The 25,794-nt window shown below is 36.9% G+C and overlaps 1 protein-coding gene across 3 annotated transcripts in view; it reads right to left on the reverse strand.

Moving 5' to 3' along the window:
• The window catches only part of Pard3b (par-3 family cell polarity regulator beta), a 1,018,635-nt gene that overhangs the window by 876,320 nt on the left and 116,521 nt on the right, over window positions 1-25,794 (reverse strand). For all 3 annotated transcript variants that reach the window (XM_052192632.1, XM_052192630.1, XM_052192631.1), the window contains exon 2: window positions 6,811-6,912. In XM_052192632.1, the coding sequence (XP_052048592.1) occupies window positions 6,811-6,912 (102 nt within the window). The remainder of the gene's footprint in view (window positions 1-6,810; window positions 6,913-25,794) is intronic.

Consider the following 25,794-nt stretch of genomic DNA (forward strand, 5'->3'; position numbering starts at 1 on the left):
CCACAGACTGAGAACCACTGGTCTAAAAGGAGTTTGAGCCACACATGGGAGATGAGACACCAGAGCTTTCTCTTAGTACGTTTGGCTAGAGAACCAGAGACATTTCTAGTTTGAGGTGCTGCACTAAAATGTCTCCCTCCTCTGCACATCATCAACAGCAGGACACACTTCCTTTTTTTTTTTTTAAGATTTATTTATTATATGTAAGTATACTGTAGCTGTCCTTCAGACACTCCAGAAGAGGGAGTCAGATCTTGTTACAGATGGTTGTAAGCCACCATGTGGTTGCTGGGATTTGAACTCAGGACCTTTGGAAGAGCAGTCAGTGCTCTTAACCACTGAGCCACCTCTCCAGCCCAGGAAACACTTTCATTTTCACAGAAGCTAACTAGGCCTTGGTAGAATTTCCATTTAAAAAGTGACCTATAGAAAATCACATTATACCATCATATGCTAGCTTCCTCTTAGACTGAAAGCAGTGGCCACACTCAGCTGTCAGTCTATAAGTTCTAACACCCACTAGTAACCACTAAGAGCTATGAGAGACTTCAAGTTTAATGTGTATGGATATTTCTGAGATTCCGACTCTGAAAGATGATTGTATATCAGACTCTTTTTCAGGCATTCTAATTAGCTCATAGTTAAGATTGCACAAATATCTGTATTTAAACTGTAGCATGTTTTAGGCTGACATTAATTATTAAAGACATTGTAACTGAACTTGCTTTGTGTTATTTCCTCCAATTGAAGTCCACACAGGAAGGTTTTCGTTATTACTTGGGGAATGTCACTTGATCTTTTAAAACCGATTGGTAACATCAAAAGAAGGAAATCTAAAGAGAGAACCTGAAATGTTTAAACTGTCAGTATTAAGTTCAGAAATCTAGTCATGATTCCCTAAGTGAAAAGTCCTATAATGGAAAAGACATGCTCTTTCTTTAAGCAAAAGACTCATACACTTAGAGAGCTTCAAACAACTATGATGTAAAAGACTAAGAGAACTGGATAGTCTTGCTTATTAAAGTGTATTTACAATTTAAGGCATTGATACAAAATTTGAAACAAGTACCTCATAGAAGTGTTACAAATACTAGTTCAATTGCAAGGGCAGCCTTTAATGCCTGCTTGTCTCAGTGTAACTTATTAGTAATATAGAATATCAGAGCTCTTGGAACAAAAGAACCTGCATAGTCAAGTAGAAAGCCTACCAGATGATAGCTTTATTACTGCTGCCATTTTATCCTCCAGACAGCTGGGGGAGGTGGGTATTCCAGGGAGTCAAAGAAGAACCTTGAGGCTTATACTTCATTCAAGTACAGATGCCCATTGCCATCCCCAGTGGCTGGTCCCAGGATGCCCTTCAGATACCAACCTCTATGGATAGATGCCCACATCCTAACAAAACAAGAAGGTGCACATGAGTCATATATAGCCTCTGTGTACTTTAAAGAATGGGCACACTACTAAACATGGCTAACAGAGCATAACTATTACATAAGCAGCTGTTGTATTGGTCATGTGATAATGCCAAGGGGAGGTAAAACCAACACGTCCTGACAGCAGGGACAACCATCCTAGGTTTCCAGATAACAATGGTGGAACAACTGTTGGAGAGAGACTGAGATCCTGTGAGGTGGGGTGTGCTTATACCCTACCTCATCCGCACACTTTCAGTGCAACCCTGACATGGGCAAACACAAGTGAAGTCAGTGATGCTCTCTGGCATTCTGAATACTTCTGACTCACAGCTAGCTGAATCCAGAGATTCTGAATCTGTAAATATGGACTGTAAACCACATTCCTAGATATGGGATATGCCTTAGATGGGATATGCCTTAAACAATACACTTAAAATAATGCAAATCTAATCTTTCTTACTTTGATAGTTATATGCTAAATATAATAAGCAATACCACATAATAGAACCTAACAGTTACTCTCCTGAGCATTTGGCTTTAACTTGTGGCTAGATTATTTACCACACATGATATAACATAAAATTACTGCATGTTTTTAGCTTCAATTAGCCATGACACAGAGGGGCTAAGGTCCCGAAAGCTGGACAGGTAGGAGAGCCAAGAGAAGAGAGGATCATTCCCTAACAGTTTCCATAACCCTGGTCTGTAGCTTTATTTATTAAAATTGTTATGTCTGGAAATGCAAAGATGGAAATAAATAAATGAAAAAAGATTTTAAAATAAACTGTGCTCGTATGATTAAAACTTTGAAAACCCTGATGAGTTCAGATCTTAAAGACTAGAAGAAGGATATTCTATTGAAAGAAAAGAGAGCACAGGGCAAGCCTCTGGCTGAAGTCAGCCCTCAACTGCAGCTTTGACCAGAACGCCAAAGAGGAAATGCAAAAATGGACTCCGGAAAGAAACCAGCCACAGACATGGAGTCCAGGAGTCCAAGAGACTTCCGGGGTTCAGATACTTCCTGTTTTGGAAGATGTTAAAGTTAGTCCATAGGATTATTATACTTTGGATCTAAATTTCCATAATTTTATTACTATATAGGCAGAACGTCATCTTGAAACACATACCATGGGATTCCTGAAGCAAATGCACTTCCTTCTCCTTTACAAGCTTTTTCATTTCTTTCTGAAGCACTGTTCAAACCTCTAGGCACATCATAACCTCAAGATCCCCTCAAAATGTAATAGGTTCAGAATTAAATTCACTATATTATTTAAGAAAATATAATAAATTTAAAACAAATGCTTTATGTTTTTTCTTTTTCCTTCTTTTTTTATTGGTTATTTTATTTATTTCCATTTCAAATGTTATTCCCTTTCCTGGTTTCCCCTCCACAACCCCCCTGTTCTGCCCTCCCTGCTTCTATGTGGGTGCTCCCTCCCCCATTCCTGCCTCACCACCCTAGCATTCCCCTATGCTGGGGCGTCAGGCTTCCATAGGAACAAGGGCCTCCCCTCCCATTGATGACCCAAGATTTCTTAGAGGCCCTGATGAAAAGACAAAAGGAACATTAGTTCTATATCCTTGTCCTGGAGTGGAGTTGGCAAGGTTAGCCTGACATTGGAGCCAGTGCCCTAGAGGAATCAAGGATGCAGTTTCTGGGGACCCAGCTCATCTCCCTGGGATGTGGTTATCAATACAAATGCTTTATGTTAAGGTAGAAGTATCACTAATAAACTAAGTGTTCAAAAATAATTCAGGATTATAAAAAATATATAATAATTCAGGATCTTTAAAAAAGGATTAATGCAGCACCCACACTTCCCAAACAAAACACAACATACACCATGAATTGTCTAATTACACACTAAAGTCACACATATTTTAGGACAATGAGCCATCAATATTTCAGTCAGTAACACATATTTTAGGACAATCAGCCATCAATTTTAAAAGGAAGTTGAGAAATCAAAAAATATAAACAAGGTCTATAAATGTAAAGAATGACCTTGGCCATTCACTGAAAACTCAGAGAGCACAGATATGTATGTGTAAACTCTCCTTTTACTATCTACTTCTGATCTGGGATCTATACTAAAAAGACAAAAGACATTTTCTAACTGGAGGAGTGTCAAATTTCAAATTGTTTTCCCTAGCTGGCTTCTAAGTGACTGTGCAGTCCACTAGAGGGCAACAGAGTGCTCTCAGAAAGCAATGTGGCAGTGTAGTTCACTCACTGTGAAGGCTAGTCTCTCTTTGAGTCTGATATGTGATTCCTGAATTCTGAGTATGTTAGCAGACAGTGTGCTCTCAGTCTAAATTTAGTCCTGCTGGCATTTCGTTTCTCACATAATAATAATATCTTAATCCAAATGTTGTGTCACATTAATCAAGTATCTTAAAAAAAACCTATTTTCAGCAATTTAATAACTTTAAAACAAATTTAAAATAAGATTTGATTAAAACTATTAAAGTGTACATTAAGTTAGTTTCTTTGGTGCATCAGTACTTAATCTCAAACAATTTAGTACTTAAACCAAGACATGCACATGGAAATATAGTAATAATAGTATATTATTAAAAGACAGCAAGAGACACTTAACATATAACTCTTCTACATTAACACTACACTCGCTAACATTTTGTTGTTGAACAAATTGTTGAACCTGAAGATAAGGCAGACAAAAATCTAATACTATGTCTAACAAGCACTTACACCAAAGCTGAGCTGATAGTGCAGTACTTGAACATGAGACAGCACGTGGTAGTCAAGGGTCGATGCCCAGCTGTGCAAGCCAAGAAGAGCTCCTGGCCTGCCTCCAAGTTTAGCCCTTCCCATCTGTAAAACTAGCTATAAATAAAGAAATTTTCTGTGTTGGTAGACTACTATATACATATACACATACTTATATTGGACAGTTAGGGTTAGGGTTTAAGCTTAGAGTTAGGGGTTAGAGTTAGGGTATATATACATATTTATGTATGGTTATGGAAGCAATCCAATTTTCATAAAAGTAATATACTTTCATATTTTTAACCATGCCAACAGTTCACAATGTGAGTTACTGTTCTAAGAGTCTAATATTGAGTAGCAAGACCATGGGACTTAGAAGTCACCTCTTTATCAAACTAAGTAAATCAATTAGATCTTTCCCCAATTTTACATCAAATCATTCCACCTCTAGTTTCTAGCCTTTATTGAATGGCACTGATTTTCCGCTTTTGGATTGTAACTGTTGTGGAACTCTTGACTTCTTCATTACTATCTACAGCCCTCATTGCCAGTTCCCTGCAGGTAACCTAGCCCAGGAATGCAAGTGCTATGGCTTGAGCATGATTCTTCACATCCAGCCAATGTTCTCTGGGCCTGCTGTCGGTCCATATTCTATCTGTGAATGAGTATTCACCAAGTAATTTAAACATAAAAGCCCAACTGTGCCTCCAGCCTTCTTGGGCAGGTTTGATATTCAACAGGAGATCCACAAACCATCAGTTGAAATTACTACTTACTGTAAATTGACTAAAACTAAAAGAAATGAGTTTGTTGGGCTCTGCTTCCAGGAAAACTAAGAAAGTTCTCCTTTTCACTGATTTTTCCCTTTTTTAACAAAAGGAAGAAAATAGAGTGATTCTTCTTCAGGCAACATAAAAAGTGCAAATCCGTATCGATTGTGTGGCACAATGGCGGGCTTCGTGGCAAGCCAGGAAAGTGCACAAGGAGGAAAGCTGAAGCTGGAGCTAACACATATGGATCCTCTAATCCGTTAGCCTTCTAACCCATTGTCTCCTGTCTCCTTATTCAATAGCGGTGTTAAGTCCCATTTTAAAGGACACACATGATAAGGCTGTTTCTGTGGCTAAGATACAAGCTATGGTTTGAAAAAGCTTTGCAGAGACAGTTGAAAGAATGCATCAGAGGAAAGTGCTGCATAGGACAGATCTCTGCAGAGATTGCTAACAGAATTTCCCTTCCCAAAATGGGATTTGGAAGAAGGCCAGGAGGAGCTGGTTTCTTCTGTCCTTTCTTAAATGTAGTATTTTCTTGCTTTTTGTAGCAGTGGAACTTGGGATGCAACCTGCCTTCCTCATTAAAAATCAAGCCAAATATCTCAACTACCTCGATGAAGGAAGGTGTTCCCAGGGAAGAAGCAGAATCGGAACTGGGAAAAGGCAAGTGAATGGCCACCATTTGATGTTATAAGGGACAAAATCATAAAATATAAAATACTCTGTAGCTATGAACTGCAGCTCAGGCTGTAAACTCAGTACTCTGGAGGCTGAGGTGGGAGAGTTTCTAGATCTCATGCCCAACCAAAGTAGCTAAAATGAAACCACAACAAAAGAACTGTCATGAAGGGGTGGGTGGGTAACAAGAGAGAGAGACAGAGAGAGAGAGGGAAAGGGAGAGGGAGGGAGGGAGGGAGAGAGAGGGAGAGAGAGAGAGAGAACATGCCACAAATAAAAATAAACCTACTATAAACAGTGCTAATGTTATAGAGAAGAAATCTTGGAAGCAGTTCCATTTCTAAGGACAACACAGTTCATATTAAACAGTGTCTTTCAATGGCAATAATCGCCACAGGATACTTTCCTTTTATACTTTATCAAAGTAGTAAGAAGCAAATTTCCATTAAACCACTACATTTGTGATGAATTATTCCCAAATAATTAGTAGACCAGTTTCCTAAATACAGCCAGGTGGTAGTGGTGCACGCCTGTAATCCCAGCACTCTGGGAGGCAGAGGCAGGTGGATTTCTGAGTTCAAGGCCAGCCTGGTCTACAGAGTGAGTTCCAGGACAGCCATGGCAATACAGAGAAACCCTGTCTCAAAAAAAAAACAAAAACAAACAAAAAAAAGTTTCCTAAATACTCAATAGACTCAGTGTGATGTTTTTCTTTTGTTTCAGCATGAGGATTAACATGAAAGAAAGACATACACAGGATACAGTGTACAATCTACTTTGAGAAAAATCTACTCTGTAGTTCTTCATGAATCATCTATACCCCAGTATATTATTCAGTGTAAAACACAAAACACGTTCCAACCTCAGGCATTAAGATGAATATTTAACAACTGTCTAGAATAAACTCTAGAGCCAACAGCAGCAGCAGCTCCAACAGCCTCTGTAGCTGACACTAATTTATTGAGATGTATTGAGAACTCTTGAGAATGAAGAGTCTGCTAATTAGGCCACCACAAACAAGTTCCCAAACTTCGACAAACTTCAGACAAACATCTGATGAAGAACTTTGATTTATGAGCTGTCCAGGTGAAATGGAAACAGATGGTATCTTTTAATAATAACTGACATATGAGTTTGCTAAGAAATTGAATAGCTTGAAAATATGCTGCTTGATATAGGAAAATGAAGAAAGTGTTCAGTCATCTACCTTATCTTTGTCTTCAACAACATCTGCTAAGACATCATCCGGATCCAGGATTCCTCCATCTGTATATTCTAAGTGATGAATCTTCACCCAGTATCCAGGATCCTGTGGTGGAACAAGTAAATCTGATGACTCAATTTATTTCTACCAAAGTAAGATACATTTTAAGAGATATAATTAATCTCCATAAAGATACAGTATAATGATTTTCATAGATATGGTTTCTACTGCTATGAGAAAATACCATGACCAGAACCAACATAAGGAGTAAAAGGTTTATTTTGCCCTACAATTCTCAAGGCACAAACAGTCACTGAAGGAAGTCAAGGCAGGAAGTCAACAGGACAGGGATCTGGAAGCAGAAACTGAAGCAGCGACTGTGGAGCAATGCTGCTTATGGGCTTGTTCCCCATAGCTTGCTCAGCCATAGCCTGCTTCTTACAGCATCAGAACTCCCTGCCCAGGAGGTAGGTACCCCCAGTGAGCTGGGCCCTTATAGGAGTGATAAATAATCAAGAAAAGTACAATTGGGTTTCCTACAGGTCAATCTTTTTTTTTCTTTTTTATTTTTTTTTGCACTGATACTTTTTTGATATATTTTTTATTTACATTTCAAATGATTTCCTCTTTTCTGGCCCCCCACTCTCCGAAAGTCCCATAAGCCCTCTTCCTTCCCCCCTTTTCTCCCATCCACCCCTTTTTCTCTAGCAAAAGTCCCTCTTCTCACATATATCTAGGGTTATGCCAAGTTGGAACACCAATAAAACTTTTAACACAAAATGAAGGTCTTTTATATACATAACTGTCACTTTATCCTATTTAACATGAGAACTGCCTATCTAATTTTTTTCTGAAATTAAATTACTATGCAGAAAATGAACTACTCACTTGAAAAGCATCTTTTGATTTAAGTAATACCAAAAATATTGTCCAGAATAATTATGAAGGTATTTCCTCAACTTCAGATAGTTAAAACTATAATATATAATTTCAAAAGCATAAATATGTACCTCTCCCAGCTATAACATTAGCAAATCTTAGTGGAATTGGGGGTGGGGGAGGGGCTCACCACACCAATCCCTTTGCCTTTTTAACTTTCCATGCTCAGTGTGCGCCTTCTCAGCTTCAGTATTTTAATGGGACCCAGAGAAAAGCTCCAGCTCTGTTCCCATTTCTCAAAACATGCTACTCTCTCTGGGTTGCTGTGCCTAGAATAACATGGCATTTTCTAAACTGATCTTATGATTTAGGTTATTTCCAACAGTTATTTTTGAATGTTTAGTTTAAAACACAACAATGTGATGATATTAATTGTAATGGTGATATTAGCAATTTCAATTATCTATGTACTATTCAAGAAAAAGAAAATTAAGAATGCTAGCAATGAGGAAAGAATATGAACAATGAGTAAAATGAATTCAAGTATCAGTAGAGATCTTAAGGAACAGCCAAGCTAAAGCCAACTTGGTTCTATGATTCTTAGAAGGCATTAAACTAAGAAGAAGAAAAAAAAAACTTCTTGGTAAAGGAACAAATTGCAGTTTCTAAAAAGGAGATGAAAATTCTCCTAGGATGAAGCATTAAGCCTTATCAAATGAAGCTTTATTAAGAGTAAGAGTGAACAGAACACGCAGACTGCAATTGTGAGTTTACAAAAGCTAATAGAAATGACTGCCATGCAGCTTTCTCTGTGGCCCCTGGTGAAAAGCTTGGGTGTGCTTGTAAATAATAAATCTTTACAGCATCTACATGGAGGTTGACTGAGGTGGGGCCCAAATACACAGCTTTACAATAATGCACCATGAAGGAATTCAATGATAGACTTAAATCAGAAGCAATTCTCCTTTCCTCAGCTTTAATCATCTCAAAATTATGTTGTTTTTTTAAATAGAGTATCTTAAGGGAAATTCCAGGAAGAATAAGGCTTTCATTTGCTTCTAATTCTAGGATTATAAATGCAAAACCTAATGACTTATTAGGACAGCTGAGAGACCTACCTCTGTGGCCCAGACAAGAAGCCAGAATAATGAGCAGTAAGAGCAGAGCCAATCAATCAAGCAAAGCACAGAATACCCACCTCTCGAACCCAGAACCAGAGGCTTGTGCAACTCAAAGCAACTGTGTTAGCAGAAATGAGAGAATTCAGAAAGTAAGACTCTAGACAGAGGACTTTGGGTGTGTAAACAGAATACTATACTTTCCGACTACATCAGCTCCCTAGAAACCTTCAGAGGTTAAAAACTAATCCATCTAGGCCACAAGTAGCATGCTTCTTCTGCACATAGGCACACCACCCAGGAAACTGTTTTATACAGCTTGTTTAGGAAAAAAGTCCAAGTTAGTTAACTGCACTAAATTGGTTTTCTTAACATTATATTGTTGAAATATATTCATGTGGTCTAGTTTGCTTGCTGGTGCTGTGATAAACTTTGACAAAAAGCAACCTAAGAAAAGTGACAAGTTTAGCTGGCTTATAGGCTATAGTCCATCACCAAGAGAAGCTGAGGTAGGAACCTGGAGGCAGGTTGAGGAGGTCAAGGAAGAATGCTGCTACTGGCTTGCTCCTAGGCTCACCAGCAGCTTCCTTTCTTACTCAGCCCATGCCCACCTGCCCAGACTAACGGAGACCACAGTGAGTTGGGCCGACCTACTTCAATTCAACTGCCCCCCAGACCTGCCAATCTTATCTAAAAATCCTCAACTGAGATTCCTTCTTAGATGTTTCTAGCTTTTGTTGTTGACAACTAACCAGTGTGCCATAATGGTAAAACAGCAAGCATTCTAAAAATCCCTCTTTAAATAATACTACTTAAAAGAAAACCATTAATGGTTTCTTTTCCCTTGGGTTGAGTTTGTAAGAGTGGGCCGTATCCCCAAGAACCAGACAGTCATCCTTAGCAACTGCCAGACACAGAGTCTACCTTACTTCCTTGTAAGAGGTAAAAACAAAAGGAAGGGGAAAACTAAGTTCTAATTTAAAATAGAAAAAATTTAAGACGACAACGATCACACAAGCATAGGTAGGATTTCCTATTGTTAAAACAAAACTGGCAGGCAAATGGCAGCAGGAAAGGGCTGCAAAGCCACCGGTGCTCCTTCCACGGACACTGTTACAGAGTCTAAGGCTAGAAGGAAACCAACGCATGCAACTCTGGCACTGCAGCTGATGGACAGATATAAACTGAGATTTTTTTTTTCAAGTAGTTGGACATATCTGTTATCATTTAACAAAAAACAGCGAATAAACAGTACTGAACTTTTGATGAAAAGATGCAATTTTAGATCACTCTCCCACATTGATTTGGTCATTTTACACACACAAGAACAACAGAAAAATGAGGCTCGTGAGGGTCCATCAAGTAAAAGCATTCACTGTGCAAGCATTATGACTCAGTTCTGCCATGGTAACCATGGCAAAAGGAGGGAACCGTATTCTGAAACTGTCTTCGGACTACACTTGTGTCACAGCACCCATTCTGTCTGTCTGTCTGTTTCTCTCTCTCTCTGTGTCTCTGTCTCTCTCCTTTGTATGTATTCCCCTCATACACTCACAACACACACACACACACACACACACACTGATTTATTTTTAAGAATAAGAGTAAACTTATATGCTCACACATCTAGCCCTGGGGAAAAACAGGCAAGCCATCAAACAGCAGTCTCAGGAGAGTATTTAATACATTCAAGATGGGAGAATCAATAAACAGGAACGTACCAACCATGGTTCTGTCTCTGTGGCATTCAGCTCTGTTTCCATAGATCACTTTAAGAGTATGGATCCAGAATTAGCAGCCAACAGTCATCGTAATTCACTCTGACCCTTTTATGAATGTCAAAATTTCAACCATTACATTGCAGTCACCATTTTGCATTTTGTTTGCATAGTTTTATTACCATTGGAAAAGAACCAATCAAATATAAAAAGATTCACACATGGTTCACAATTGAACCCTTGAGACACTTTAATGTAGTTTTTTCATGATCATGACATTTAGTTTACATTCATGTAGTACATGTATCTGTAACAAATACAAATGCTATTTTAAAATAGTTCTGTGCATGTGCTCATTTTGCAATCCAATAAATATTATTATTTATACTCCAGGGATCATTAAAGTAATGAAAACCAACATACTAAATGTTGTACTTCTTTACTACTAATAACTCACAGTTAATGTAAATCTCCCTGGAATTTGAAACTAAAATAAGCCAGTCTACAGGAATGAATTTGAGAAACTTGGATAAAAATATTAATTAAAGGAACAAGATAGTAAAATAGTATTTGCAATGATCAAATACAGAAGTTGTTCCAAACATGTATTGACATTAATAAGAACCTTCACTGGGAATATATGACATAAAACTTGACTTAGGCTTTAAAAACTATATTAATCTAAGAATGGTAGACCTTTAATTTCTGATATGCAATGCCTACAGCAGTAGATTGGCAAACCAGGTACTGAAATTCTGGAAAATTGCTCCAAATAAAAGACACACACACAAAAAAAGAAAACAAACGACAGGGTATACATGCAGGTCTCTAAGTCAAGACTTAGAAGTAGGTGAAGAGAAGAAAACAGTTTGTGTGACATGAAGTCTGAAGGAGAAAAGCCCCAAAATGAAAAGCCAGTGACTGAAGGGCCACACTGAGCCTGAACTCTGTATCACTGGCAAAGCTCTGCAAAGCACCTGGGCTCCTAGTGGCTTAAATTGTCACTGGAATTATCATAGCCATTGGAATGCAAAGCCAACTATAGAGTAGAAGTTAATGAAAAAGAAAAAGAAAAAGAAAAGAAAAAGGAAAAAGAAAAAGAAAAGGAAAGGAAGGAAAGGATAAGAACACTCTTTGTAAAGCTTTTCAGATTTCTTGGCCTGAATTCACAAATGAGAGCTCACTGTTTTAATGCCATGGTTGCTGGAGGCACGATAGTTACCAGGTGTTTTAGATGACTAACTCATCGCTCCTCAAATATCCTCATAAAATAATTGTTAGTCCATTTTACAAATGAGGAAGACAACAGAAGTGAACTGTCTCATTCAAAGTCAGCAACTCCATAAATACTAGAATCAAATGTTTTTCTTTACATGTAGAAAATGTATGGGGTTATATACTCAGTATATATGTTTGTATGACGATTTTAAAAGCATCTTTTAAAGAATGTAATTTTAGGACAACATTACAAGACACAATTGCATAGGACTCGGGTGGAGAAATGGTCTTTCCCCATTTGTATATAAGTGCATGGACTAAAATTATTGTACTGGGCTTCAGCTGATCCACCCTTAGCGACCAGGACGGCTCCAAGGGCTTTTGTACCAGGTATTATTGCAGAGGTCAAAGTCTAGAGGGCACTGGGTGCTAACAGAAGGCCCCAGATTTACTGCTTCAGTTTGTCTGAGCAGAAGTGAGAGAGGTAAGTGGGAATAGCTTCTAAACAGAATTCCTAGTCATGCAGGAATTGGACAATTGTATAAAGAAAAGAATAAAGAGGTTTGTTTGGGGAATGAGAAATTGGATGGTTTCATTGTGGGTTCAAAGTAATATCTGGTGGAAGTAACAAGACAATCTCACATTATAGAAAAAGGAAGCATGTGAGTAAGTATCTCTGTAAATGTACTTTCAGCTCAAAATTCTATAATACTATCAGAAGAGAGGTGATACAGTCTTAGTATTATCAAGCACAAGAGATGTTGGGGAAGAATTGTTGCTAAAGGCCGAAGGATTATTGATTAGGATAAAGAGTCAATCCAGCAAGAAGAGAAGGCTTCTCACCCTGTATATACTCAATAGCATTGCTTCAGTAAACATCCTGCCAAGGGACACAAAGATCGTACTATGCACAATACATGCAAAGTTGGAAACTCCTCACGGAAGACCAGAAAACTCAGAGAATGGATAAATATGAACAAAATACAGTGTATGAAATTCTTGAAAAAATAATAAAAATATTCTTCAAATGTTGTAACAAATTTAAAAACCAGAAACCAAAAAAGTCTGTAAAGAAAAAATAATTAAAAATAAAAGTATTTATTATAGCATTTATAAAAACATCAGAATATTTAAAAGATAGTATTTAAATAGTATCAAAACATTTAAATAACATCTCTAATAGCATCAAAAATCAAATGTTAAAATTATTCTATTTATGTCAAAAATTTCTGCTAAAGATTACAAAACTTTAGGACAAAATAAAGATGACTCTCATAGACTAGGAAGTTGATAATCTTGTTCAAATTAAGCAAGGTTAGGGTTAAGGTCTGGAATCTGAGGAAAAAGAACAACTAGAGGTATAGCTCCACTAAAGTGACATGTCTCAAAAAACAAAACTAAATAAATAAGGAATTAAAATTGGCTGCCGAATAAGATTTCCAATTACTTTGGCTATTCTACCTCTCTGTTTCTCAAAGCAAACTGAAAATACAAAGTTGTCAAAAGACATGTATTTAGGCTCTTCAGCAGAATTATTCCTGCTCTTAAAATTCAAAATGTAAAGCCAATACTCATCACAGCAGAATAAACAGTAGTATGCACTTCAAACGATTCTTACACATTAACAAGAATGACAAACTACAAGCTCACTCAACAACATGAATGATAGACACAAAATAAGATTGTGAAGATATAGCCAAATCACTATTTGAAAGTGCTTCTGTATGATTCTATCCATAGTATGTTCAAGGTTGTCATAATTATTTCACAACAAAAAACAAGTTGAAAGACAGTGGTGGAAAGAGAAACAAGGGGGCTTCCTGGACCACACACTGTTTTTTGATCTGTGTGCTATTCTACATTTACTTGTAAGTTTTCTTACAAGTGTGCTACACTTCTAAGATATTTGAATAATATGTAAAGATTTTTTTTTTTTGCGTCAAAACTGCACTTCCTTTTCTCAACTGACATATCTAATGGTTCCCTTCACAGATTATACTTCTACTGATTAAAAAAAAATCAGAAGGTTGTTCAGAATGGCAATTTAAATTTCCAGGAAAAGAATCTTAAACAAACCATAGGAATGTAGACATTGTGTAAGATGGAAAGCTAGATTATCCTACCAACAAAACATGTTGCTCACTGACCACCAGGTACCTCAGATAGCTAGCATATACAATGGTGGGTCTAACAACCTAAGACTTAAATAAGCCAGCCTTTAAATGAATCTGTTAAAATGATTATAGCTACTGCTCTGTCTCAAACTATCACATTAAGTTACTGTTTCCAGAATATAGGAAGAACCAAACTAAGCCTGTGATGATATGGCCACACTACACTTAACATATTTTGTCAGAGGGAAAGGGGCCATCCCACAGTCATAACTCTGACTCATAATTTTTCCTGTCTGAAAGAATTACAGGAATGGAAATGGAGAGGAACCTGAGGAAAAGAAGGTCCAACAACAGGACCAAAGTGGGATCCAGCTCAAGGGGAGGTCCTAAGGCCTGACAGTATTACTGAGGCTATGGAGTGCTCACAGAAAGGGCCAACACTCTGGAAGACCCAACAAACAGCTGAAAGAGTCAGATGTAGATATCTGCACCCAACCAATGGACAGAAGCAGCCAACCCCTGCTGTTGAATTAGGGAAGGCTGAATAATTACTTCAGTAAGCATGGTGATTAAAGGCCATAAACACATTTACAATGAGGATTTACAAAGCTGAAGGTGACCCTGTAGGAAGACCAGCAGTCTCAATCTGGACCCCCCAGGGATCTCTCAAACACTAGACCACCCAACAGGCAGCATATACCAGCTGATATGAGGCCCCTAGCACACATACAGTAGAGGACTGCAGGGTCTGTGTTCATTCAGAGGTGATGCACCTAATCCTCAAGAGACTGGAGGCCCCAGGGAGTTTAGAGGTCAGGTGGGGTGGCTGTGATGGGGGAGGGGAGAAGGGATGTGGAACAGTCTGAGGGTGGACAGGGTTTGGCGGAGTGGAGAATAAAATATGGAGTGTATAAAAATAATTAATAAAAAAATTAAAAAAAAAGAAATGATCACTAACTGGAATACACCACTTCAGTAAAGATGGGGATTAAAGGCCATAAACACATTTACAATGAGCAAGCTAAGCAAAGTTCACTTAAATTAGAAGACAAAAAGGATATAGTGTGTTATTTTAAAGATAATAGAACTGTAGCTTACGAGGCACTGAATGTTTCCAGGATAGGTAAGGGGGGAATGCTTACTAAAATTACCCCTGAATGGGCCTGAGGAAGATGCCATGCTGAAAACACACTTTCTCTCAATAAGACAAAGATTGGAATTCCTTTACCCGGGAATGGAGGCTATTACTCATCATTTTGTTCAGGTGTGCACCAGATTAATTGCTGGGACTGTGGTGGAGAACATGCTGTATAAAAAGTTCTTACTCTAAGCACTTATATCATTGTCAGGTGAGAGACAGACCCGCTGCCACCTATTATATGTGGAAAATGAGACCACAGAGGTAAAGTAGGGTCCCTGGTGCTGTGGTTACATCTGGGGTCCATGCTCAGTGGTCAGTCACACTAGATTAGCTATGCTATTAAAATCTGGATCCTCTGTTCCCATTTGATATTACTTTTATATGTAAATACCTGAAAATTAAATGGCCTATGGGTCTTTCCATCAAATTAAAAGCCTTCTACATCAAGAGAAAACATGGCTACTTATGCACAACTTTGAAAAGGTAATACAGAAAATAAAGAAGTTGACCAGATCTCAGCATAAAAAACAAAGTTTCAAAAATCATGTGTGCAATGTACCACATTGTGAAATATAAGATATGAAGGCTATATGGCCAGAAGATGGCCATGCTACTTGGGGAAAAATGAGATTTGTGTGAATCAATATCTCTTCAAATTTTCAGCACTATAGCTCCTAAAACCCCAGAAAGGACTTTGAATCCACAGTTAGAGAAATTTCTTAAAATAAGAAATCTTTGTGATACAAATATAATGGATTCAGTAGCTCAACCTGATGGCAAACTTACAGTGTACCTTTAAGTTGGAAATCTGTAAAAGTATGCTAAACATACTTTAAAATTGTCAATTTGTCAGTTATTCAAGTGTCTTACTAAAAGACCCAAAGCTTCCTTAATCTACACACAAAGAGAAGCTGAGAATTTCACTGGTTAAAGATTCATTTTATATGTGATTGTTTCTCACTCTGGAAGAACCAAATCATCCCCCTGCAGCTAGAGGCTTGCAAAGCTCAACTCATGAATTCCTCAGTTCAAAACTTAGGAGTAACTGACTATTGAACATTAAAAGCCCCTCTGGATTCCAACCTAACAGGAATTTGAATACGCAATGTTTAAGACACAGAAAAGGTAGGTGTTACCTTGTGATATAGAATACTAAACAAAAACAACTTAATATGATAACAATAATAATAATTCCAGGGAACCCTATTTTATCTCATAAACTAAGTTTTACCTATTTTTTTCATTAGAAAGGAAAATGCTTTAAAACTCAAGGTATATACTTTGCATTCTATTCATATATTCAGCAAATGTTAAGAATAACAACCATTTCATGTCTCCTTTAATTCAACATTATATTCATAAACATAGGAGTTTTATACTGTGGCTGAAACGTTTGTTTTGATCTGTGATTAACCTAAGCATATATGAGGAATTAGAGATCTAGATATAAAGATGGCATATTTTTATAAAATAAAGAACATTTTTAATTATTTTTGAATCTACTCCCCATAACATCAGATACATTCAGAATCTTTATGAGAATGCTAAAATTCCTTTACTTATAGGTCTTGAAAAGATGCTCATTCTCTGCACATTAAAGTATGAGTTTTCTATAAATCAACAAGATTAAATACAGTGTAATCTTAAAAGCAAAGATAAAACATTGAACATCTGAAATTAACAAAAATTCATATGTATTTAATTAGTACACTTTTATTTCCAATATGAACAATTTTTAAAACATTAAAAACTTAGTAACACTGAGAATCAGCAATGAAAATTAATTTGAAAGAAAACAGCTGATTCTTAAAAAACCATGGTTTTCATTGTTTATTTCCAAAGAAGTTTTACAGTTCAGAGGTATGAGTGCCAAGTTTTAGAAACTTGTGTGGTCCACAGGAATGTGAAGTCTACAGCCAGGGAATGAAAGCAGCCATCTCACCAATGAGAGGAAAAGTAGAGTAAGCTCTAAAACAATGCACCCAGCCTAAACCCTAAAGAGTAGCTGTTCAGTAATGAATTTTAACAATGAATTTGAGGATGAAAATCCATACAACTCATAGTTTATTTCAGGCGGCCACTTAAACTCAAAGTTTCTGATCTAGGAATAACAACTTCATACACTCATTCCAAAGAATACCTTAGAAAGATACTGCTTCCCATGTGTGTTTGTGTCTCTGTATTCACTAATGAATATGATTAAAACATTCTATAGGCAACAGCCCAGGCCTCTGGTTTTGTATTTGAACACAGCTTTATACCCACAGCACTAAAGAGATTTAAAGCTAGAATGGAGAACATTCCTTTATAACAGCAATGGCAGTCGTGATTGTGTTTATAAAGAAGGTTAACTCTAAGACAAACAAATAGATTCCAAACTTTAATCTCCTGCACACTGTTTATAAACAATCTCTTTAGCATGGAATCAATAAAAAAAAAGTCTGTCTCTGAACTTCAAAAGTATTAAGGATACTATTACTTGCTACTGTTAGCTTATTTCTCCAGGGACAAGGTCATTTCCCCAGAATGTTCCAGACTATTCACAGGTATGGCTAAGGGGGAGTGATCAACAAGCACAGAAGAGGGAGTATGGAGAGCTGAGTTCAACCATCCAATTCTCAGAAATGACCTTAGAGACTTCACAGCCTAAAGTCAGCATCCTAAGAGCAGCCTCACAAGTTATCCTCCTTTCACTACCTGTTCACTTTTACGGTTCCAACTCCCCAAACTAGAACGCAGGCTTCTTTGATTCAGAAACCTCAGTCAACCTCCTTCACTCCCTTATCCCAGCTGTAAACCTATGTCTGATCCTGTGTGCTTATCATAGGGAAAACTGAAGGGAGTTAACAGGCCAACAGGATTAGGGAATTGCACAGAAAACCATCTAATTATATCTTGTGCAAGCTCAGACAGCATGACCTAGATCTTTTCATTCTGTCACTAGAAGCATGAAAGAATGGCAAACACTCTGCACCTCATAATGGGGGTTTCCTTGAATGCAATAAATACATGTGAGGATCTTGGCATCTATGAATAAAACAGGGTGAGGAAAACTAGTTCTTGGGCAAAATAAAACTTAAAAATAAGTAAGGACTTCTGCCCAGTCCTTTCTGCTGGGGAAGACTGCTAGGAGTCTGCTCCTCTGAAGACACCATATCCTGAGCCATCCCAGAAGATCTGCTATACTCAGAGCAGTTGGTGAGAACCCATGCCCTGAAGTCCCACAGCTGCCAAGGACCTGAAAATGTCTTCAACAAAATCATAGAAGAAACTTCCCCAACCTAAAGAGATGGCCATAAAAGTACAAGAAGCCTATAGAACACCAAATAAATGGGAGTAGAAAAGAAAATCCCCTCATCACATAATAATCAAAACACTAAATGCACAGAACAAAGAGAGAATATTGAAAGGTGCAAGGAAAAGGGCCAAGTAACATACAAAGGTAGAATTATACCAGATTTCTCAACAGAAACTATGAAAGCTATAAGACCCCGATCAGAGATCATGCAGACTCTAATAGAACACATATGCCATCCCAGGCTACTATACCTAGCAAAACTCTCAATCAACATAGATGGAAAAAAACAAAATATTACAGGACAAAACCTAATCAGTATCTCTCTACCAATCCAGACCTATAGCCCACTGTAGGATACAGAGGATCCTAGAAGGAAAACTCTAACACAAGGAAGGTACCTACACCAACAAAAATTCAAGATATTAAGCATCTTAAAACAAAGCCAAAAGGAGAAAAACACAAGCATATGAAGCCATCTTGAAAATAAATATATCAAGAACCAACAGTCATCTCTCTTTGATGTCTCTCAAAATTAATGGACTCAAATCGCCTATAAAAAGACATAAGCCAACAGACTGGATACGAAAACAAGATTCAGCATTTTGCTGCAAACAAGAAACATACCTCAATAACAAAGACAAAAACTATCTCAGAATAAAAGGATGGAAAAGCATCTTCCAAGCAAATGGTCCCAGAAAACAAGCTGGAGTTGCCATCATAATATCCAATAAAATAGACTTTCAACCAAAAGTTATCAAGCATGATGAGAAAATACACATCATATTCTTCAAAGAAAAACCCACCAAGAGAAAGTCTCAATTCTGAACATCTATGCCCCAAATGCAAGAACATCCACATTCATAAAAGAAACTTTACTAAAGCTCAAAACACACATTGAACCCCACAATAATAGTGGGAAACTTCAACAAGCCATTCTTACCAATAGACAGGTCACTGAAACAGAAACTAAACAGAGACACAGTGAAACTAATAGAAGTTATGAACCAAATGGATTTAACAGATATCTACACAACATTTCACACTATAACAAAAGAACACACCTTCTTCTCATCACTTCATGGTACTTTCATCAAAATCAACCATATAATTGGTCACAAAACAACCCCACATCTATACAAGAAGATTGAAATAATCACATGCATGCTATCAGGTCACCATGGCCTAAGGCTGGTCTTCAATAACAGGAAAAAAAAAACTTAGAAAGCCCACATACATGTGGGAACTGAACAACCCTCTACTCAATGAGAACTTGGTCAGGGAAGAAATGAAGAAATTAAAGACTTCCTGGAATTTAATGAAAATGTTGTCAAATCATACCCAAACTTGTGGTACACAATGAAAGCAGTACTAAGAGGAAAACCATAGCACCAAGTGCCCTGGTAAAGAAACTGGAGATATCATACACTAGCAACTTAGCAGCACACCTGAAAGCTCTAGAACAAACAAACAAACAAACAAACAAACAAAAAAACACACCCAAGAGGAGTAGATGTCAGGAAATAGTCAAACTCAGAACAAAAATCAACAAAATAGAAACAACGAGAACAACACAAAGAATCAAAAAAAGCAAAAGCTGGTTCTTTGAGAGAATCAACAAGAAACATAAACCCCTAACTAGCCAAACTAACTAAGGGGCCCATAGGCGGTATCCAAATTAACAAAATCAGAAAAGAAAATGGAGACATAATAACAGAAATGGAGGAAATTTTAAAAATCATCAGATCCTACTACAAAAACCTATACTCAACAAAACTGTACAATATAGATGAAATGGATGGTTTTCTAGACAGATACTAAATACCAAAGTTAAATCAGGATCAGGTAAACTATCTAAACAGGCCCATATCCCATAAAGAAATAAATGCAGCCATTAAAAACCTCCCAACCAAAAAGATCACAGGGACAGATAGATTTAGTGCAGAATTCTCCCAGACCTTCAAAGAAGACCTAATACCAATATTCTTCAAACTATTCCACAAAATAGAAACAGAAGAAACACTACCTAATTTGTTCTATGAAGGCACTATTACTCTGATACCTAAACCACACAAGGACCCAAACAAAAAAGAAAACTTCAGACCAATCTTGCTTATGAATATTGATGCAAAAATACTCAATAAAATTATTGTAAGCCAAATCAAAGAATATATCAAAACCATCATTCACCACATCAAGTAGGCTTCATTCCAGGGATGCAAGGTTGGTTTAATATACGAAAATCCTGTAGGCAAAAGAGTGGATACAAAAAATGTGGTATATCTACACAATGGAGTACTATTCAGCCATTAGAAACAATGAATTCATGAAATTCTTAGGCAAATGGATGGAGCTAGAGAACATCATACTAAGTGAGGTAACCCAGACTCAAAAGGTGAATGATGGTATGCACTCACTAATAAGTGGTTATTAACCTAGAAAACTGGAATACCCAAAACATAATCCACACATCAAATGAGATACAAGAAGAAAGCAGGAGTGGTCCCTGGTTCTGGAAAGACTCAGTGAAATAGTATTTGGCAAAACCAGAACGGGGAACTGGGAAGGGGTGGGAGGAAGGACAGGGGAAGAGAAGGGGGCTTACGGGACTTTCGGGGAGTGGGGGGGGGGGGCTAGAAAAGGGGAAATCATTTGAAATGTAAATAAATTATATCGAATAAAAAAAGAGTAAAAAAAAATATACGAAAATCCATTAATGTAATTCACTATATAAACAAGCTCAAAGAAAAAAAAATCACATGATAATCTCCTTAGATGAAGGAAAAGCATTTGACAAAATAAAGCATTCTTTCAGGTTAAAAGTATTGGAGAGAGAGAGAGATCAGGAATTCAAGGCCCATACCTAAACAAAATAAAAGCAATTTACTGCAAACCAACAGCAAATATCAAATTAAATGGAGACATACTTGAAGCAATCCCACTAAAATTGAGGACAAGAAAAGAATGCCCACTCTCCCCATATCTATTCAATATAGTACTCAAAGTACTAACTAAAGCAACAAGACAACAAAAAGAGATCAAGGGGATACAAACTATCAAAGAAGAAATAAAGGCATCACTATTTGCAGACAATATGATAGTATACATAAGTAACCACAAAAATTCTACCAGAGAACTTTTCCATCTGATAAACAACTTCAGTAAAGTGGCTGGATATTAAATTAACTCAAATAAATCAGTAGCCTTCCTTTAAACAAATGATAAACAGGCTGAGAAAGAAATTAGGGAAACAACTCCCTTCACAATAGCCATAGATAATACAAAGTATCTTGGGGTAACTCTAACCAAACAAGTGAAAGACCTGTATGACAGACAATAACTCTAAGTCTCTCAAGAAAGAAATCTAAGAAAATCTCGGAAAATAGAGAGATCTCCCATGCTCATAGATTGGCAGAATTAGCATAGTAAAAATGGCCATCCTACCAAAAGATAATTCAGTGAACTAAAAGAGGTTATCTGTTAGATGAAAATCCCCCCAAGAATGGTAAAAAGAAGGGGATTACAGATGTTTCTGCACATCCAAACTGCTGATACATGGCTTGTCCCATAAAAGAAAAGTATTCTAGTATACTTGCCAAAATAAAGGCTTCTATGAAAAATATACAGCTTTAAAATCAGAGAATGAAATCGAGGCTCTACAGTCAGAATAGAGATACTATATTCAATCCCTGCAGGATTAAGAATAATTCATTACATATCTGCCCACAGGCACACATGATACACCTACATGTAGAGTTTTATTTTGGCGCCTTATTCTCAGTCTCCAGAAGCCAGAGGTATTTCTGACTTATGCAGGGCTGGAGAGAACCCAGCAAGAAGCACAGCCCCCCTCTTTACCTGTCCTAACAACATTGCCAAGGCCCAGACCTCAGAACTGAGTAGTGGGAGGGGAAAGAGAAATAAAATCAAGGAGATGTGAGCAAAAAGTGTTAAGGAAAATATCCAGATGCAGGACAAGTTTTCCTATGCCAAATTTAAACTGAAAGGAAAACAATCTCTGTGCCTGTGATCAAAGACAGTGAGTGAGACAATGTGGTCCTTAGACTGCTTGCTTTTCATGTGTAAACCTGAGTAAGTACATGCATACACAGACATACACAGACACACAGACACACACACACACACACATACACACACACACAAGATAGAGAGAGAGAGAGAGAGAGAGAGAGAGAGAGAGAGAGAGAGAGAACACTAAAATGTTACTGCAACCATTCATTTATTGAAGTGACATCTACGGACATGACGTTGAACTTAAATCAAGTGTCTGTTTGCTATAGAAGAATAAACAAAACAAAATGACAGGTAACCACAATGGTTCCAGGAGTAATGAGGAAAGTGGCAGTCCATCTTTAGTATATAATGTCACAGAATACAATAATGTAGACAGAGATTAACTATAGTATTAGCTAATATTATTATATAAGTTAGCACATTGCTATATTGTCATTATATCATTAAGCCACTATAGAGGGGAGAAAATTCTGCACAGAAATGCTAATTGGCAGGAGGCAAATAACAGAAAACAAGAATGCAAACTATGCCTTAATAAGAAAGATAACAAAAACTTTAGAAAAAGATAATGGACAGGGAAAAATCTTCTTAAGAGTTATATCACAGTATTATTTGCATATATTATCTACAATGTACACATTAAACAATATATGCAATTAATACAAAATAAAAGCTGAGATGATTATAGAAATTTTACCTTGTACCAGAAAATATATTTTTTGTTTTGAAAATTACTACAAAATTACTTTAATATGTCCTAATGCACTCTGCTGCCTAGAACTATTGAGACCCTGCCTATTTCTCCGCTTCTCTGAAAATCATATCCAAACAATGGAATTATAAGAACAATACAGAACTCAACGTCCATTTTTATAACAGCATATGATATGAGTAACTCACAATACAATGTGTCAGAAAAGGAGAAACAAGGATGTTAATCACCTCTCAGAAATGTCAAGGCCAAGTGCCAGTAGATAGGACAGTCCTGATATATAAGCTATGTGTGAGCCTTGTGTGGATTTTAAAAATCAAATGAAATGGAAAGATGACTTCATCAAATCATAGAGACAATTATTTTACACATTTTCTTCAACCTTGTTGAATAGTAATATCTTTGTAAACATGAAGGTCTTGTTGTCTGAACATATAATTTCAGAAATAGTATTTTGACCATATGAAATCATCAGCCAGGATGCTAGTATATTCAGGGTTCCTTTCCCTTCTTCTCCTGTCCAATGTTTCTAAATATTCTGTTAGTAAATACTTAAATCTTTAATGAATAACTTAGACTTGAAACTTTATCATTTAAAGACAATCTCTTACCCTTTAGGAAAAAATAGCATGCATGTTAGCTCCTTAAGCCTATCCTCTTGACCTTTTTCCTTCTGAATCTATCATCCAAGTTGACAACATTTACATTCTTTTCTGTAATGCAGTTTCTCACTGCAATCTGACTTTTTTCCAAGGGGTGAAAGCCAATAGAGAGCACTGACACTTAATAGACCAATTAAAGAGTGTCCCTTATATTCTAGAAGAGAAATGATTTTGTCCTCCCATGAATCATTCAAGTCCTGATTCCTCCCTTTCCTTTTAGTCAATGACTCTTTTAGTCATAACTATGTTAGGTTACTTTTAATAAGCTATCTATAAGGGCATATTAGGATCAAAATATAAAAATAATCCAAACAATCATTTTTTGTTTTGTTTTATACATATGAGTGTTTTGCCCACAGAAATAACTGGAGTAACAGGTAGTCTTGAGTTGTCATGTGTGTGCTGGAAATTGAACAATGGTCCTCTAGAAGAACATTTAGTGCTCTTAACCACTGATCCATTTCCCCAGACCCTGAACATTCGCTTTCACAATCTATTGATTTACCAAAATATATATAATCATACACAAATAAAACAAATCATGCCCAGTTTTGTTTAGGTAAGACATATTCTTTATGAGCATAATTATGGTTTCCCTTTACCACAAAAAGTGAAAATATGTGAATTTTTCTTAGGAAAAAAAAAGACAAATTCCTGCCACTGAGAAAAAGAGCAGCAGCAATGGAAGCCAAGTACAAGCAGCAATAAAAGGTCTCTACTCGTTCCTTGCAGCTCCTTCATAAACGTAGAAGCTGAAGACATGACAGGTTGCTATCTAGCATTATCTACAGTTCTGCTGGCAGAAACTAAGAATAGATCTGGTCAGATTAAAATGAAGGTGAATGGAAGTGCACTCCCTCCTGGAGGCCTCAGGGGACAATCTACCAGATAGGTGTTCCAAGCTTCAGACACTGCCCACAGTCCCTGGCTCATGGTCCCCTTTTATCTTCACAGTCAGCAGAATCAAATCTGACCTTCCTTCATTCAGCCTCATTCTCACACGAAGGTCCTTGTGTTGAAATTGCATCCAACCAGGTTAATTAAGGCAAACTTCCTACCTCATAATCATCAAGTAGAATTCTGGAAGTTATTTTCTCATTTGTTACTGAACAGAACAAGAGCAGAGGTTCTAGGGGCTGGGTCTTAGACATACTTATGAGACCACATGTAATATATTTCTCTGGGTTTTTTTAAAGATATTTTAACAGCTATAATCATTCTCTAGTAAATATGAGCAAAAGCCAGTGGTTTAGAAAGTTGCCACAATTTTATTTCCTGTTGTTGTAATAAACCACCTCAATGAGAATAACTTAAGAGAGAAAGAAAGTGTATTTGGCTCACAATTTCAGGTAACAGACCATCATTTTAGAAAAGTCAAGGCAACAGGAAGAAACATATGGATATATAGATATGGATATGGATATGGATATAGATATAGATATAGATTTAGATAGCTATAGATTGCTCCACAATCAAGAACAGAGAAAGAATGAATGCATGCATAGTGTACTCAGCTTGCTTATTCTAGTTTCACACAGTTCCCAATTCCTACCTGGGGAATGATGCCACTAATAGTGGACAAGTCTTCCCAACTCAATGAATAATATCAATATTCTCCCCAAAGCATGCTTACAAGTCTGAGCAAGCTCTCCAATCCTTCACCGAGACTTTCCTAGTGATTCTAGACTCAGTAGACTGTGTCAAGAAAATAATAATTCAACTTACCTATCATAGTAAGGCTAGCAATGATGAACGGTTATATATCAAGCTTGAAGAAAAAACTTAGAATGTATCTTTAAATTTTCCATATTAGGTAAGCAAGATGACTCAACAAATAAACGCACATGCCAAACAAGCTTGATGACCTGAGTTCATTCTCAGGAACCCACGCAGAAAGCAGAAAACCAAATCCTATGAATTGTCATCTGCCATACTCCCACCTTACATGCACACCATACGATAATAAAAAATAAACTTTTGAGCCTTTAAAAGGACATTAAAGTTTAATATTAATTTAGAAACATTCATGAAATATCAAATCAGATTCAGTTTTTCCACTGATATTCCAGAAAATTCTACCCAATCAAATTATTTA

This window comes from Apodemus sylvaticus, chromosome 9 (assembly GCF_947179515.1).
Source record: "Apodemus sylvaticus chromosome 9, mApoSyl1.1, whole genome shotgun sequence".
Lineage (NCBI taxonomy): Eukaryota > Metazoa > Chordata > Mammalia > Rodentia > Muridae > Apodemus > Apodemus sylvaticus.